General features: G+C 41.6%; 1 protein-coding gene across 2 annotated transcripts in view; it reads left to right on the top strand.

Annotated features, from left to right (window-relative positions):
- The window catches only part of STK4 (serine/threonine kinase 4), a 67,636-nt gene that overhangs the window by 24,089 nt on the left and 26,929 nt on the right, over window positions 1–16,618 (top strand). For both annotated transcript variants that reach the window (XM_033153433.1, XM_033153432.1), the window contains exon 10: window positions 15,163–15,314. In XM_033153433.1, coding sequence (XP_033009324.1) covers window positions 15,163–15,314 — 152 coding nt within the window. The remainder of the gene's footprint in view (window positions 1–15,162; window positions 15,315–16,618) is intronic.

Genomic DNA, 16,618 nt, shown 5'->3' with positions numbered 1-16,618 from the left:
CAAATCTTTCTCTTTCCCAAATCAGGTGGTTTTATTTTGATGGCAGCAAAAGTGGTACTTCTGTGATGATGCCTAGAAATAAGTTTCGATTTTGATGACCCAAGAGGCAGCTCCTCTTAACTTGTGTAAATTTCATCAATTTGAATCCTTCACCACTTGCTGATGGTTGCAAGCTGTTACTCAGGGTTGCCCCCCTCTGGTTGGGTATCTCTTCCACAGGTTCCTTCTGTGTGTTGCTTCTCAAGAGTGGAGAGTCACTCTTTACTTTTCCTAAGACTTTCTAGTAGAACTAGAAAGGATCCTATTCAATTTGCAAGATTTTACATTGTCATCATCGTCCCCTGCCCATCAAATCAAACCTTTTGCTGTGCAGACTATCATTGCAAATTACATACCTGGAGCTTGTCAGCTCTACAGGAACATAAATCTCCTTGATGTCTGCATAGGATGACAACACAACCACCAACAAATTTCACTAACACATCTGTGAATGTGAATGTGACATATGGTTTGCTTGTGGTTCTGAATGGCATCCCAAGTGAAAATCCACAAGGAATACGCTTCAGGTTACATACTCCACTAACCCAGAAATAACACTCCAGGTTAAGAACTTTGCTTCAAGATAAGAACAGAAATTGTGCTCTGGCGGCACAGTGGCAGCGGGAGGTCCCATTAGCTAAAGTGGTGTTTCAGGTTAAGAACAGTTTCAGGTTAAGAACGGACCTCCGGAACTAATTAAGTTCTTAACCCGAGGTACCACTGTAAACAGTTTCAAGAGGATGTACTTCTCCCTCTTTCATGCATTCCACTAACTCCTAGGCACCCCTTCCCCCCACCCCCTGCTGTTTTCCTCTCCACAGTCTCACAGATTGCTCCTTTCCCTATTTTCCTACCTATCCACTTGGTCATTCTGCTGTGCGTTCAGGTGTTTAGGTCCCAAACATTGAAAGTACGTATTGCAGAGCAAAGGAGGCAGTTAAGTGTTGTGGGGAGGGACACCCATTACATCCATGAATGCCTTTTGGGTGACCCTAGACATATAGGATGTCTATCCTATCTCACTTCTAAATGCTGTAGGTAGGTTGGTGTGGGGTTTAGTATGGAGATTAAAATGCTGCCTCTTAGTCTGATTTACTGTTTTCAGCTGCATGTGAGCCAATTGTATTGGGTTGTGGATTTTACTGCAACAATTTTAAGTTTGTGTTTTATACCTGAGATTGAAAACTTTCCAAATAGAAAAACGACCTATGGAAAAACGTTATTGATGGAACATATTGTTAAAGTGCACGAAATTGACAACATTTAACCAAAAGAGGGTGCTCTTTCACAGCTTTTAATGGAAAACTTGAGTTGTGAAAGGGTAGGGTGTTCTTCTTCCACCTGAACACTTGTTTTCTCCCTTAGCAATGTTGATAAGCAATATTAAAGACAGATGTTCCAGCGCCGAGGGCCTTCTGGCGGTTCCCTCATTGCAAGAAGCGAAGTTACAGGGAGCCAGGCAAAGGGCCTTCTCGGTACAGTGGTACCTCTGGTTACGTACCTAATTCGTTCTGGAGGTCCGTTCTTAACCTGAAACTGTTCTTAACCTGAAGCACCACTTTAGCTAATGGGACCTCCCATTATTATTATTATTATTATTTATAGTACAGTACGGTATCTTCTCATGAGGGTCACTTCACACATCTGAGAGTGCCCATAAAATATCTGTGAATTGGACTCCTCTGGAAATGGGTGTATCCACCCATCAGGTAACTTCTTCTATGGGTTCCTGTTGAGCACCCACTTGTTGGCTAACCTGGATTAGCTTCCATGTAGTGTGTGGATTGGCTCTAAGAAATTCAACAGGCCGGTAAATGTTCACCATACAGTCACTGTACATGGGTTCACTTAGCTAGCCTATATGAAATGATGTTGTCACTTGATATTTTGTAGTATGCCTCCTGTCGTTTTACAACAACACCAAGTGGAGATGTTACAAGTCATTGCCCAGCTATACCAAACATGCAGGAAGGAATGAAACCTGCAGAAACAAAAACGTTGCCATGCAGGTAGATCTTGTTCAGGGTTCTGGCCAGTGCGCCAGAGGTGCTATCTTCCAGGATAGGCAATCTGCCCTTGAGTCAGGAAATCAGTCTTCTGTGCCTCTTTAGGGTTTCTTTCTTAACTTTTCTTGTATAGGCAACCCCTGTTTTAGGCATGACTGATATGTGCCCAGTCGCTTGCATGCACACAGTGCCAACCCAGAAGTGATGTCAGCTCTATTTTTTTCCAGGACTCATGCAAGGTCCAGTGTGGTGTAGTGGTTAAGAGCGCTAGACTTGTAATCTGGGGAACCGGGTTCGCGTCTCTGCTCCTCCACATGCAGCTGCTGGGTGACCTTGGGCTAGGCACACTTCTTGGAAGTCTCTCAGCCCCACTCACCTCACAGAGTGTTTGTTGTGGGGGAGGAAGGGAAAGGAGAATGTTAGCCGCTTTGAGACTCCTTTGGGTAGTGATAAAGCGGGATATCAAATCCAAACTCCTCCTCCTCCTCCTCCTCCTTCTTCTTCTTCTAAGCCAATCAGAAGTGGTAAGAATACCTGTGTCACTATGTCTGCGTTACACCCCCCCCCCCCTTTCTGGATTCAGAGGAGCAGGGTGGAGCTGGCTCCGTTTACACAGGCTGTGTATGCATAGAGCGCATGACTTTGCACACCTGAGTCTCCTTCAGTATGTGAAATACTGGGAGAATAAAAGCCGTGTGAGATCTTACTACCCCCAGCAAGGAGTAGTAGTAAGAATGGGAGACAAACAGACCTATAGGCTAGGGAAATATGGAACTGAGGGAGTAACAGATGGGAGTTGTAGGGGCACCTCTGATGATGTGCAGAGAAGCAGAGGTGTTACTGCTCTGGTGTGCAAAGGGAATGGTTTAACAAAGCAAGTTAAAGAGGGCACCGTCTTCTCTGAGAAGCATTGCTGTGAATTCTTCAAGCTGGAAATGCTGTGGGTGGAAACCTGAACGTCTTGTATGTAAAGTTTGCTTTGCCACTGAGTTGGTTGTAGCCCTTTCCATCACAACTGTTCCAGCAAAATAGTCTGGTGAACGTTCCTTATTAAAATTGCTTTAAAACAGCTTTGTGCTCATACTCAAGCCTTGCACAGCTTCTTACCTTTGCCGTATTAATTTTTCTTGGTATAATTGTTTCTCGGCAAGGTGACCTGTGCCATATTCAGTCTGCGGAGTCTGTATGTGCTATGCCCCACTAAATTGCTTCAAGTGCTCTGTTTTTCACCTTATCACTCCTACAGTAATGTTCCTTTCACATTCAGTTAAATTGATTTAGCTGTAAAAAAAATCATCAGCCTTGTGTAACAGTCTTTTGGGGAAATAGTTTTTAATAATCAGTATAACTAAATGGTATTTTAAATGCAGTGGAATTGAGGTCATTAATACCATCAAAGTGGTTCGTATTTCATGACTGGCGTTAACAACTGGTAGGAAGGAATTGGCTGGATCTTAACAATTCTTTTTATTATTATTTCAAGTACCATAGAGCAGAATTTTCTGCAACTTTTTTCCCCCTTGGAATGCTGTGTGAAACACTGGAGTGTTAAGTTTTTTTGCATTCTGCATTCAAAAATGATTCCCCTGTGTCCTATTGCTCCAGTTCATACTTCAGTGTACTGTGGCAAGGATATTCCTGCAGCAACATTACACCATTTGTTGGCATACTGTGGCATCTGCTCCCAGTAGGGGATTCACCATGTCTGATCTGTTCGGTAGTCAAGAGATTGGATTGGCCTTTTATGTTCTGATAAAATGATGCAGAAGCGCTCTTGGAAACTTTTTTATTTCTGCCTGCATGAATAGGAGTATCCTAGAGCTACAGTTCAGAAAGCAGATAGCACCCCATACCTGAAGGAGGAGTGCCTCCTCCCAAATCAGCCTGCCCATTTTGTAAAATCATCTGCTGAGGCTTTTCTCTATGTACTTTTTCCATCAAAGTACAAACAGCCTCTATAAGGGAGAGGTAATCTAGGCAGTTGCATCTGGTTATGAAATGCCCTCTGCAGAAGCACCAACACTGCAATCTGTTGGGTACCAAGCAAAAACATAATTTTTATCAATCAGTGGATTTTAGTGTGTGGGAGGTGGCAGAGTTAAGATCTGGGTTATATTGGATTTTGGGGCCTTTATCAGTAAGCCTTCTAGATTACACCAAATGTCTACTTTATCTAGTTCAGTATCCTGTTCCTTACAGTTACCAGCTGGATCCAATTGGGGCATGAAGCCAGAAACCCCTGCCCCCCAATCATTGTTCCCCAGCATCTGATATCCATTGGCACATTACCTCTGAACATGGAGGATCCCTGTAGCCATTATGTCTATTGCTCATAGATAGACCCATTTTTGTTGTTGTTGTTGTTGTAATTGTGTTTAATCCCTTTCTAATCTGACAGCCATCACCAAGATTTGGGGCACCTAATGATCTGCAGGGAAGTAATTTTGTCTGTCTTGAATCTGCTGCTAACCAATTTCATTGGGATAACCCTAGGCTATTGTATTTGAGAGAGAGAGAGAGAGAGACTGCTGCCAGTCAGTGCAGACAGTGTTGACCTAGCATGGACCAGTGATCTGACTTGGTGTAGAGCAACTTCCTATGCTATATTTAGAAAATATTTTGGCATATTTTAGATAGATGTCTCTGTAAGCTCCCCTGAGCCTTCAAAAGAATCTTGGATACAAATCTAGCTGTCTAAATATAATACATGTGCCATGTTCACCTTTTTAAAAAAAAAAAAAAAAAAAGTCTGTCTTCAGAATTGTAGAATGTAATTCAGAACAAATCTGTGTTAATGTTTCTGTTTCATTATGGGGGTATAAAATATGCTACAGATTAATTGTACCTCATTTTTAAAAGATGAGAGCTGGCAATCCAGTCTAGTTGCATATCATATTATTATTATTACTACTACTATTATTACGAATAAACCAAAGAGAGAGAGAGAACTGTTACAGAACCTAGGGCGTACCGATCAGAAGATTGGTGGTTTGAATCCCTGCGATGGGGTGAGCTCCCGTTGCTCGGTCCCTGCTCCTGCCAACCTAGCAGTTCGAAAGCACATCAGAGTGCAAGTAGATAAATAGGTACCGCTCCGGTGGGAAGGTAAACAGCGTTTCCATGCACTGCTCTGGTTCGTCAGAAGTGGCTTAGTCATGTTGGCCACATGACCTGGAAGCTGCACGCTGGCTCCCTTGGCCAGTAAAGCGAGATGAGCGCCGCAACCCCAGAGTCATCCGCAACTGGACCTAATGGCCAGGGGTCCCTTTACCTTTACCTTTACCTAGCTTAATCATAGTTACTATGGACCAAATTTTCTCAGTCCGTTCAGATATAGTAGGAGATATGCTCCGCCCCCTGTGTGTGATTGTAGATCTTACCCTTTCACCTAGAAACCGTTTCACTTAATTATATTTAAGCAGGGGCTGGTTTTGTTTACTCAGTGTTGAAAGAAAGACACATCCTAAGACAATTGAGGATCCTGTGAAGCTGCAGACTTTGTTGGACCTCAGCTCCAGCTAACATGACCAATAACCATGGATGACTGGAGTTGTAGTCCAGCAACATTTGAAAGGACATAGGTTTCCCACCCTTGCCTGTCATTATCCTAAGAGGAACTCTCCCACCCAGTTGGTCCAGGGGCTAAAAATCATTTCCATGGTAAATTCTGTATCTGAGGCTCTTTGCAGCATTTCCTCCTGAACTATTGACATAGAAATAAATACTTCTGCATTAGCAGTAGCCTTGAGCACCATGAACTTTGATTGCCAGATGAGATGGGTTTTGTTTGACAGACCAGTGGATCTTTCACTTCCCATTTCATAATTTCAGCTGTAGCTAAATTTACTATATCTCTGTAATGTGCCCTATATTCTCTCTGAAGATAAATCTAGGTGGGTGTGTTTTTAATTGATTGCTCCTGTAATTTCTGAAACAACTTTGTCAGGGTTCAGCAGAACTTGTACACCCAGTGGCTCACAAATATATTTTGAAGTCTCTCTTTGGGACCCAACCCTTGGCTTCTTTCCACCCTATCTGTGCTTTCGCTCTACATTTCATTACAGAAGCTACTGATGGAAGCCCGACTTATTGAATGACCACAAATTTTATTGGAAACAGATTGCTTTAACTATCACTGGACTGCATCTTTGGTAGTGGTAACAGATTGCTAGTTAATGTAAAGCTATGTATGTGTTGTGAACTTGATAGGATCTTGGAAGCCTTATGTTGGGTGTTTTGCTGCTATTTTACCCAAAGTTTCAGTAGAAAACTTAAGCTAAAATGCTTCAGTTCGGTAAACCTTTCACCGGTCATTTTTCATTTAGAGGAATGGCTCTATTTTCCCTGTAAAATCAGAGATCTGAAACGGAGCGTAATTAAATATAGGAGCCTCAGAAGACATCCATTAAATGTGTAGTTGGGTTACAGTCACAGGCAAAGTATTATCGACCTGGTATTTTATATAAGGGAGAGCTGAAGGTTGTTTGTTAGCAGAAGTCTTTGTTTGTCATTGCATTGGCCCTTAGTACTGTGCATCACTAAAACAAGGTAAGCCATTTTAGAAAATAGCTTTATTCGATGTTGGAGTAAGACGATTCACTTGGAAGAAGATTCTTACCTAGAAAAAAAGTTGCACCATTTGAGAATAATTAGAGTATAAAGCACTATTGATGTTAGGCATTTGACTCAAGAAGATGAGCATTAATCTGTCCAACCATTCAGCACTTCATTGCTGCTTCACTTCCGTTGATGGAGAACATAAATAATTGGGTATAAATGAGACTTTGCTTCCTTGTAGGGGCATGCCTCCTTGTACTGATTATATAATGATTTTGCTCTGTGCAAGCGATAGCTTATCTATCATCTTCTGTAAGCATTGTACTGCAAGCATCCTCCTTTATTAGCACAGCCACATCTACCAGCCAGGAGCACAGGAATCTTCCTCATACCAAAACAGGCCATTGGTTCACCTAGTAGTGTCTTCACTTGACTATTCAGACGGGACATTCCCAGCCCTATCCGGAGGTACTGAGGATTGAACCTGGGGCATTCTGCTTGCAAAGCAGGTGCTCTACCTCTGAATTATGGCCCTTAAGTCTGGCTTAATGATAACTAATCCATTATGTTTCCAAAGGGTTTCTCCTCTCCCACCTACTCCCCCAGAACAGAAGACAAATGTGCCAATTTCCCCCATTAATCTATGTTAACCCAGTGGTACCTTGGGTTAAGAACTTAATTCATTCTGGAGGTCCGTTCTTAACCTGAAACTGTTCTTAACCTGAGGTACCATTTTATTTTTTATTTTTTTCAAAGATTTTATTGGTTTTCCACACACTAAAAAACAATACAACAGAACAAATACAACAACACATACAGCAATCAAAACAGAATAAAAGACAAACACAAACCACCACTAGAACACCAATATTTCTTTTTCTTACTTAGAAAAAAATTTCTTGTTTTGAATCTACATAGGGTGACTTCCCCCGTTTTCTCTCCTTTGGTTCCAATTCTAATTTACTTTAATAACTTCTCATCTCTAAAGTTTAAATCATCCAAAATATCTAAACAGACTTCTTAATATTTATTTTACTTCATAATATGACCTATTACTTCTTAGCTCAAATCTTACATCTTATTTTACTTAAAACTGCTGCTGATAAACAATTCACATATCTCTTCACTAGTTCAAAATCTTAAATTCTTAACACACTGACTTCAGGGTACCATGGTGAGCCATCCTAATTATATTTTAAATATTCTCACCCTATCCCTCTTCTAACCATTTTCCTTCGCCATCTTGGGATCGCCCCCTAGACATTTCTCCATCTCCCTCCAACATCATTGTCCAGAATGTCCTCTTTTTCTTTAAAACCAAAAGTCCAGACGCAGTCCATAAACATCCTTGCAGGGAGCTCCAGGGAACACAAATCATCGCCTTCCAGCATCTCCATTTCAGAATTCCAGTCATCTTCTAGTTGTAGTTTCACAAATCTTTTTCCCTTCATTTCTGGGCTCTCACCCCAGAAATTGGATATAAATTGTCTTCTAACCCTGGGTCTCTCACACCAACAGGATTTTCCATCTTCTCGGAGTTGCATAGTCACTGTACTTTGTTTCTCAAAAATTTCCTCAAGTTCCCTAGCAAGGTTTTCTTCCAGTTTAACAAAGTTCTCAAGAGTCTTTCCTGTAGCATATAACTTTTCCTCGACATCCTGCTTCAACAAATTTAATTTCTGGTTTAACAGTTCTAACTTCAAAAGAATAATCCTTTGTTCATGGGTCAGTCCCGAGTCTAAAGCCAGTTTAAAAACGAAACCAAGCATGGTAGAAGTAGGCAGAGGGTGTCAAGTTTCAGTACTTTTCCATCTTTAACCATAAGTTCCAGCCGCCATTTTCCCCCGAATCAGGGTGAAAAGATTATAATCCAACAACTTCAAAGAAGAAATATTTCCAACAATTTATTTCCCCTAGAAGGGGTTCAGCCAGTCTCACTTGTCAAAAAGCTCCATAGAAACTTTGTATCCGCTACTGCAGCAGCAGCTAGAAACAATGTTATTTTCTTCATTCAACAAAGGGAGGAACGGGCTTCCTTTTTAACGTTCCTCCCGGAGTGCCAATTGTCAGAAACTTTAAATCCAATTAACTCCGTACTCACGGCCTACGGGTTTCTTCTTTTTTTTCTTCCAAATCAGGTAGAACGACTCGCTCAGTGCAGGCGGCAGCCGCCACTTCGCCAGCCCGGTTGGGGCATACCTCCACAGCCCGGCGCCATTGTCCCTTCACTCCCGCACCCCTTTTACAAGGGGAACGGGAGAAGGGTTCAGCGCCATAGTGGGCTCGCTGGAGAGCCCGTGCCGCGGGACGCTCGACCCGCGGTTTGGCGGAGCCCGCTGTGCGGTAGCGGAGCTCCTACCCCCAGGACAGGCCAGGGTCGTTTCGCTGCCGAAACGACCCTCGACCACCCGCAATGGCGTCCTCGCCGGAAGTTGAACCTGAGGTACCATTTTAGCTAATCGGGCCTCCCGCTGCCGCCACCACACAATTTCTGTTCTCATCCTGAAGCAAAGTTCTTAACCTGAGATAGTATCTCTGGGTTAGCGGGGGTCTATAACCTGAAGCGTCTGTAAACTGAGGTACCACTGTAATTGGTGGCTGCCAGTCATTTGAATATTTTATAAAGGGGTGCCATATCTCAACAAAAACATCCATATCAGATACATAGCTTAGTTTCTCAAACAAAGCAATTGTCCATACATTCTGTTTCCATTGTATGATGGTGATTTTAGGAAGGTTTATTTGTCTATAGCTTGTTCCAAACTGCTTCTTCAAATTCTGTACTTAACTCCTTTTCCCAATTTTGTTTCATAGTCAAGCATTGTCTTTCAGCTGGCTTGCTTGTAAGCTGTGTAGTGCTTTATAGGCCATAACCAGCACTTTAAATTGTGCCCAGAAGCAAACCGATACAGTGGTACCTCGGTTTACAAACTTAATCCGCTGCGGAAGTCTGTTCTTAAACCAAACCGTTCTTAAACCAAGGCGCACTTTCCCTAATGAGGCCTCCCACCGCCAGTGCCCTTCCACCATTCAGATTAGTGCTGTGGGTTAAATCACAGAGCCCAGGGCTTGCCGATCAGAAGGTCGGTGGTTCAAATCCCCACGACAGGGTGAGCTCCCATTGCTTCGTCCCTCCTCCTGCCACCCTAGCAGTTTGAAAGCATGCAGTGCAAGTAGATAAATAGGTACCGCTCCAGTGGGAAGGTAAATGGCGTTTCCGTGCGCTGCTCTGATTCGCCAGAAGCGGCTTAGACATGCTGGCCACATGACCTGGATGTTGTACGCCGGCTCCCTCGGCCAGTAAAGCAAGATGAGCACCACAACCCCAGAGTCGTCCGCGACTGGACCTAACGGTCAGGGGTCCCTTTACCTTTAGCTACAGAATACTAGATTCTTAGCAGCTTCAGTAAATGAGGAAGAAAAGCTGTATTATTTGATATTAATAATTCACACTTGGCACACTTGGTTTGCAAAATATTGAATGTAAGGGAAACCATGTAATCAACAGCTCTTAACAGCAGTCACATGTTAGTAATCTGGTGTAGGTGGCAGTTTCTAGAACCAAGACAAAATTTTGTTGGAGCTACATATGTTAAGATAAGTGTAGTCAGGCATTGGAATTATGCATAATTCACAATTAGGTAGAGTATGTGGGTGTCTAGTGTTTTGATAGCTTAATAACTCAAGTTCTAATTTGGGTTGCCTTGAATAAGTGACTTCATGTTTTGGCCATTTAAATTAACTTCTGTTAAGTGTATTAAAACTGAAAGCACAGTTCAGATGTGAAGCTTATAGAAGCAGGAATGGCTTGCACTTCTGAGTTGAGCATCAAGGGTCTTGCATGTAGCAAAATAAGATTAGTTGAGACACTGTGGTGCTACATCAGACTAGCAGTTTGAAGTGCACGATACTCATGCCACGTTACAATCTTCCTCTCCCAGTTTGCTCCCACAAAGCAACTTGGAAGAGTTGGGTCTAAGGGAAAGTGGCTTTCTTGCAAAACAGAAATAAAAACTCACTGTCATGAAGAATATAAGCTGCACCTTAAATCTTGTGCAATGTACAGTCACTGTTCTGTTTTCCCTTGGATTAATTTCCTCTCTCCACCTTCCCACCCTGCAACCCAAGAGACTGAGTTGTTAACATTAAGCTTATTTAAAATATTTGCCCCTATAATATCAAATACATCTGCAGTGTTTAGTCTTTTATTTCTGGAGTAAATTCCAGCACCGCATCAGGATTTTGTTTGTTCACTTTAATATCGTTGCAGCTAATACATGGAATTGTTTCTGGGGTGTTACTTACTGAAAACTATAATAATGTAATAATCAGCCAGTTGTGGTATTGTGTTTGGACAACAAGGTATTCTGGAAAAAGGTCAAATTGGTATAGATTGAGCCAGTTGCTAATGGACTTCTTCTGCCATCAATCAACTCTTTGGCACATGTGAACAACCATTACTAGCTAAGGCAGCCTTTCTCAACCTTGGGTCCCCAGACCACTAGTCTTGCTAGCTAGGGTTGATGGGAGTTGTAGGCCAAAAACATCTGGGGACCCAAGGTTGAGAACCACTGAACTAAGCATGTAACCATTACATTACTAAGGTGCTGCTTATGAACAGGACAGCTAACCAAAGTTTCTAGTCTAACTACCTCATAAGCATCTGGCCCATGGGGCCAAAAAGATTTCTCCACCCCTTTTTATGAGAAGATCTCCAAGGGGTATAGTATAACACATGTATTTCCATTTGCTAAACTCTCTCTCACACACACACCCACACCCACACCCCTGTGGTTAAAGTTCTGATGTACCAAATAATCATCCAGTGGTATGTTAGCATTTTTGCACTCTTCTCTGTTCTGACTTCCTGCATAGCTTTTCTTGATCTGATTGTGTACAATGAGGTCTATTGAAGGGGAAAACTACAGTCGGCAGTAGAATTGCTTATCTTCAATAGCTCAGAAATTTCCACATTTATTTTTGTACTTGAACTTTCTTTTAACCCAGAATGACCATTGGTTTTCTATTATTATATTTTAAGCTTTCTCTTGATATCTTAGACTGGAATGTTTTATGAAGTGATAATTTATTATCGTTAAGGGGATTTGCTTTTATGTTTGCTTCTGTTATGTACAGAATATCCTCCTTTTAAAGCCTAATGGATTTAAGATCATACATACATATATGCATTCTCTATACCAGTAATAGGCAGCTTCAGAAGCAAACGTGGCCGAAACAATGAATGTGTATTTTAGTTTTGCACATTAGGCTACTTTCTGCATCCATTCCACACTCCTTTCTGTCTTCCATCCATAAAAAGCAATAGGCATTATTCAAGCAAAGGCCATTCAATGACTGTAAGCAAAGAGGCATTATCAGAGTTCAGGGCTGGAGTGGGGTGGCATGGGGCCAGGCTTGTAGAACCATATTTGGTCCATGGCCCAATGCATCCTTGCATGGTTATGCTAAAATAAAGTGAGGATGTATTGCATCCTGCTATAAGGCATCAAAGTAGGGGCAGGAACGAAAATAAAATAAAATGCTCTCGCTTGAGTTTTGCCTTAAACTTTTTGCTTGAAGACAAACATGCAGGGTCATAGAATCATAGAGTTGCAAGGAACCCTGAGGATCATCTAGTCCAACCTCTTGCAATGCAGGAATATGCAGTTGTCCCCTAGGGGGATCAAACGTGCACCACGCTCTACCAACTGAGCTATCCACCACTGATCCATCTAACCAAGTACCGTATCGACTGGCAGTGTCTCTCTTGGGTAAATGTATTTCCCATTCCAGCAACCTAAGATCCCAGATGTTGAGTCTGCTCAATGTACAGAATAGATGTCAGGATTTGAGCTCTTGCCAACTGCATACAAAACTAGTATTCATCCATTGAGTTTTGGCTCTTCTCCATGCAGTGGCTAGTACTAGTGGCTGTCAGTCAGTCAGGAATCCTTGCCGTAATATAATTGCAGCATCTGTTTCTTCATTTATAATGAAGATGCTTGGAACAAGTTAACTCTACATAAGTCTTGACAGATCATTGTTTTTGCCCTTTTAGGCATTTTAATATGTTCAAAGATTTACTGCTGTATGTAAAGAGCTATAACTTCAAAAAGGTCTCTCTCTGTTTGTCTTAACAATTTTGAGTACATTGTTTGATCTCGCAGAGTGACCTCATAATGTACGTGTAGGGGGATAATGCATACAGCAATTCATCACACTGGGGGAAAATATCCATGAGTCATCTTGGTAAATATGCTTGGAGCATATATGGACCTAGGACTCATCTTGAGTCCTCTCTACATTAATTGTTTTGCAGACACACTGATGGTCACTTAAGTGAATTCCATACATATGGAGATGTCTCATGAAGAAAATGAGTGCATTGATTTGCTTCTGCACAGAACTTGCCAGCAGGCTTCTAGAATTCCAGGGTTCAGTCCAGTGTTTCCCAAACTTGGGTCTCCAGCTGTTTTTAGACTACAGTCCTCTCTGACCAGTTTGGGATGATGGGAGTTGAAGTCCAACAACAGCTGGAGACTCAAGTTTGTGAAATACTGGTCCAGTCTCTTATTTGGAGACTTAGGTAGATAAGGGTACAACAGAAAAATACGGCAGTATTGAGGAGGTGCGTTTTCTGAGAAAATAACTTTGGCACTTTCAAACTACATTTATCATTCTATGTACCTTCTATGTACTTGTTCATTAACACATTTGTATTTGTGATTAGCATACCTGCAGTATTCCTGAGGTGAGTGCTGCAGACATTTTGGTTTATTTTCTTATAGATGAGTTAAGTGATGGCCCAGGTAAGAGAGTTTCTCAGTTGTGTTAAATTCCCACTTAGGGAAAGCCACCTGGCCAGCACTCTTACCTTTTGGCAGACAGTAAAAATCTGGCTGTTTTTTCAGCAGACGTTTGTATCGGTCCTGGTCTGAGATGGAAGTTTCATGTAAGCTGTCATTCCTTTGTGTGTTTACAACTGAGGTGTTTTTTTAAAAAAAAAAAACTACTACTATTGAGAGCCATGCTGCAGGAAAGCATTTTTTACATTTTTAATATGCGGTACCCCAAACTTAAAATATATTGGGTGGGTGGCAGCTCTCCCTTGCCCTTCTCCCATTCCACTGCCAGATTGCAAATACAGGTGGGTAGCAAATACAGGCTGTGTATCTGAAGAAGTGTGCATGCACACGAAAGCTCATACCAGGAACAAACTCAGTTGGTCTCTAAGGTGCTACTAGAAAGAATTTTCGAGATTGCAAATAGTCTGGCATAACATACACAATCAGTGTTGCAGAAATTTTATTTCTAGCCTACTCCTTATGAACGATGTCAGTAAAATATTAAAACATAATAAACCAGTGTGAGAGAATAGTCACTTAGATACAATATACAGCGGATGCTTGGATTGCGAACGTGATCCGTGTGGAACCTGCAGCGCCACGTCTGCGCACGTGCGGGTTGCAATTCAGCAATTATGCACAAAGCGGCAAAACCCGGAAGTAACCCGTTCCGGTACTTCCGGGTTCAGCACTTCCGTAACCCGAAAATGCTTTTTAATGGCTGAAGTTGTATGTTTGCAGAAAATCCTCAGGTTTAGACTTTTACAGGGATGGGAGTTCAGGACAGTTACGAGTGCTTCTGAATGTGACTTGCACTACTCAGTACATGGACAGTATCATTAATATAATTATGTTATTGTTATAAGTTATATGTTTATGCAACCAAATTGATAAGCCTGTGTGTGTGTGTGTGTGTGTGTATTCTTGATGCCTTGTATTTCTGTACCACTTTAGAGTCAATGCTGTGCTTGTATTTCAGTCTCCTGATGGCCCATTCCTATCAGGAAGAAAAATGAACCGTGTTGCATGATTGTAGTCTAGTCTCAAGAGGTACAAAGGCATGAATGACTGCCCTGCTGCCATGTGAAATAAACACCCAGTCTTCTCCTCAAGTGGAATTGGGGTGGAGGGCCAAAAAAGTTGAATGCTATTACCTGGGTTTTGAGGTACAGACATTTATGTTAGAACATTCTAAGGCAGTGTTTCCCAAACTTGGGTCTCCAGCTGCTTTTGGACTACAATTCCCATCATTCCTGACCATTGGTCTTGCTAGCTAGGGATGATGGGAGCTGCAATCCAAAAACAGCTGGAGACCCAAGTTTGGGAAACACTGCTCTAAGGCAGCCTTTCACAACCAGGCGTCTTCCATATGTTTTTGACTACATTTCCCATCAGCCCCATCCATCACAGCCACAGGTTGGGGAAGACTAGGCCTCAGTTTTGGACTTCTGTGGCTAAAGGAGATGCAACATTCCCGATAATCTACCTGATCTTCCCGTTTCTAGATTTCAAGAGATGTGCTGATAATTTATCCATTACTTGCTCTACTGAGAAGCTCTGAACATTTTCTTCTCTTCTGAAGCTTTTTAAAACTAGCAACTCTTATCATGTGTAGGTATTGTTGTGTAAGCAATGTGCTAAATAGTTATCTTAGTGGAATGCTAAACTTTTTCCTTTTGAGTTAATACTATTTTGTATATTAAATATATTTGTAGGAAGAGATGAAACAATGGAGTCTGTCAGACCATCTTTCCTTGATTATTTTGAGCAAAAAGAAAAAGAGAATCGGAGAAACAACTATGGAAGGAATGTACCAGAAAGATATTCCTCCGATTGGAGAGTTCCTCAGGATGGTGATTATGAATTCGTAAGTAAAATACTTTTGGCATGTTCCAGAATCACAGTTTGCTTTTCTATTTTTTTATTGTAGAAAAGGAGAAATAATCCTTGATCCTAGTAAATATTTGAAACAATATAAAGGTGAAAGAAAAAATGCATAATACTTTATTATTACAAAGAAATGCTTACTTAAAACAGACAATACTGAATTGCTTAAGATGTAGACAAGTGAGAACAACAAATGATTTAACTTGGTATTCTGCATGTATTGTGAGCAAAGAAGTATTGCGTATAGATAGATAATAATAGTTCAAATTGCCTGTGAAATGAAAATGGTGTTCTGATTGCTAATCTTATTTCAGTCATATGGTTTTGTTCAGTGGCGTGGGTTTAAAGCTGCACCACAGTTTAGTTGAATCCTTTTTTTATTGTACATTTCGTCTTGGTAACTATATGAGAACCGTACTGCTAGTTGAAATGGGCTGTTGAGAAGGTGTAATTTATCTCCTTTTTGACAATTACCCATAACTTTTTCACACCCCACCAATCTCAAATAGCATACTGGTGAAGGGAACTCTCTCTTCCTTTTTCCTTATGCCATTCTTCTGGCTAAGGAGCTTGAGAAGCTACAGTAATTTTCCTGTTAATAACTGTTGTCAGCTAGGAAATGTGTTCATGGTGATGGGGATTTCTAATGTAGAAGGCACTTGGCAAAAGAAAAACACTGAAAAAATTAGTGTACATGGCCATCTCTTAGTTACTGCACGGCTCTGCTTGCTGATCACTACTGTTACCTAACCACTTTCAATATGAGAACCCCTCCTATACTCCTTGATTATGTGGAGGGAGAAAGCAAGAGTTGGAAGATGTGAGATAATGCACACCCAGGCTACTCATTCCTCCTAACAGCCTGGCACCATGTGTGCATGCTGGGAGCAGTTGGTGGAGTAGGCAGGAAAACGGCAGTATTATTTCTGTATGTCAGCCCTCCCCAACCTGGTGCCCCCCAGATGTTTGGGACTGGGAGACCCATTGTTCCTTATCTTGCTGGTTGGGGCTGATGAAAGCCACCTTAATGAGGATACTGCCATACATGGGCAAGGATCGTGCCCTGTTGGTATCTAACCAGTAGTTATGTACTTAAGATTTAGTACTGCCATTATAGGCTGTAATACTGTTGGAAGGAGCAATGTAATCCCTAGCCAAAGTATGTGTGCATGTGTAGTGTGTCGTATTGGCAAAATGTTCCTTTCAGTGTTAAGACACCATCTCTAACCCCTGTCACTAACTGCTTATCACATTTCTTACTACTTTTTCTTTTTTTAAAAAAAG

The sequence above is a fragment of the Lacerta agilis genome, chromosome 6 (assembly GCF_009819535.1).
Source record: "Lacerta agilis isolate rLacAgi1 chromosome 6, rLacAgi1.pri, whole genome shotgun sequence".
In the NCBI taxonomy this organism is placed as follows: Eukaryota; Metazoa; Chordata; class Lepidosauria; order Squamata; family Lacertidae; genus Lacerta; species Lacerta agilis.
The sequence above is the reverse complement of the archived record's forward strand: the minus strand, read 5'-3'. Positions and strand labels throughout refer to the sequence as shown.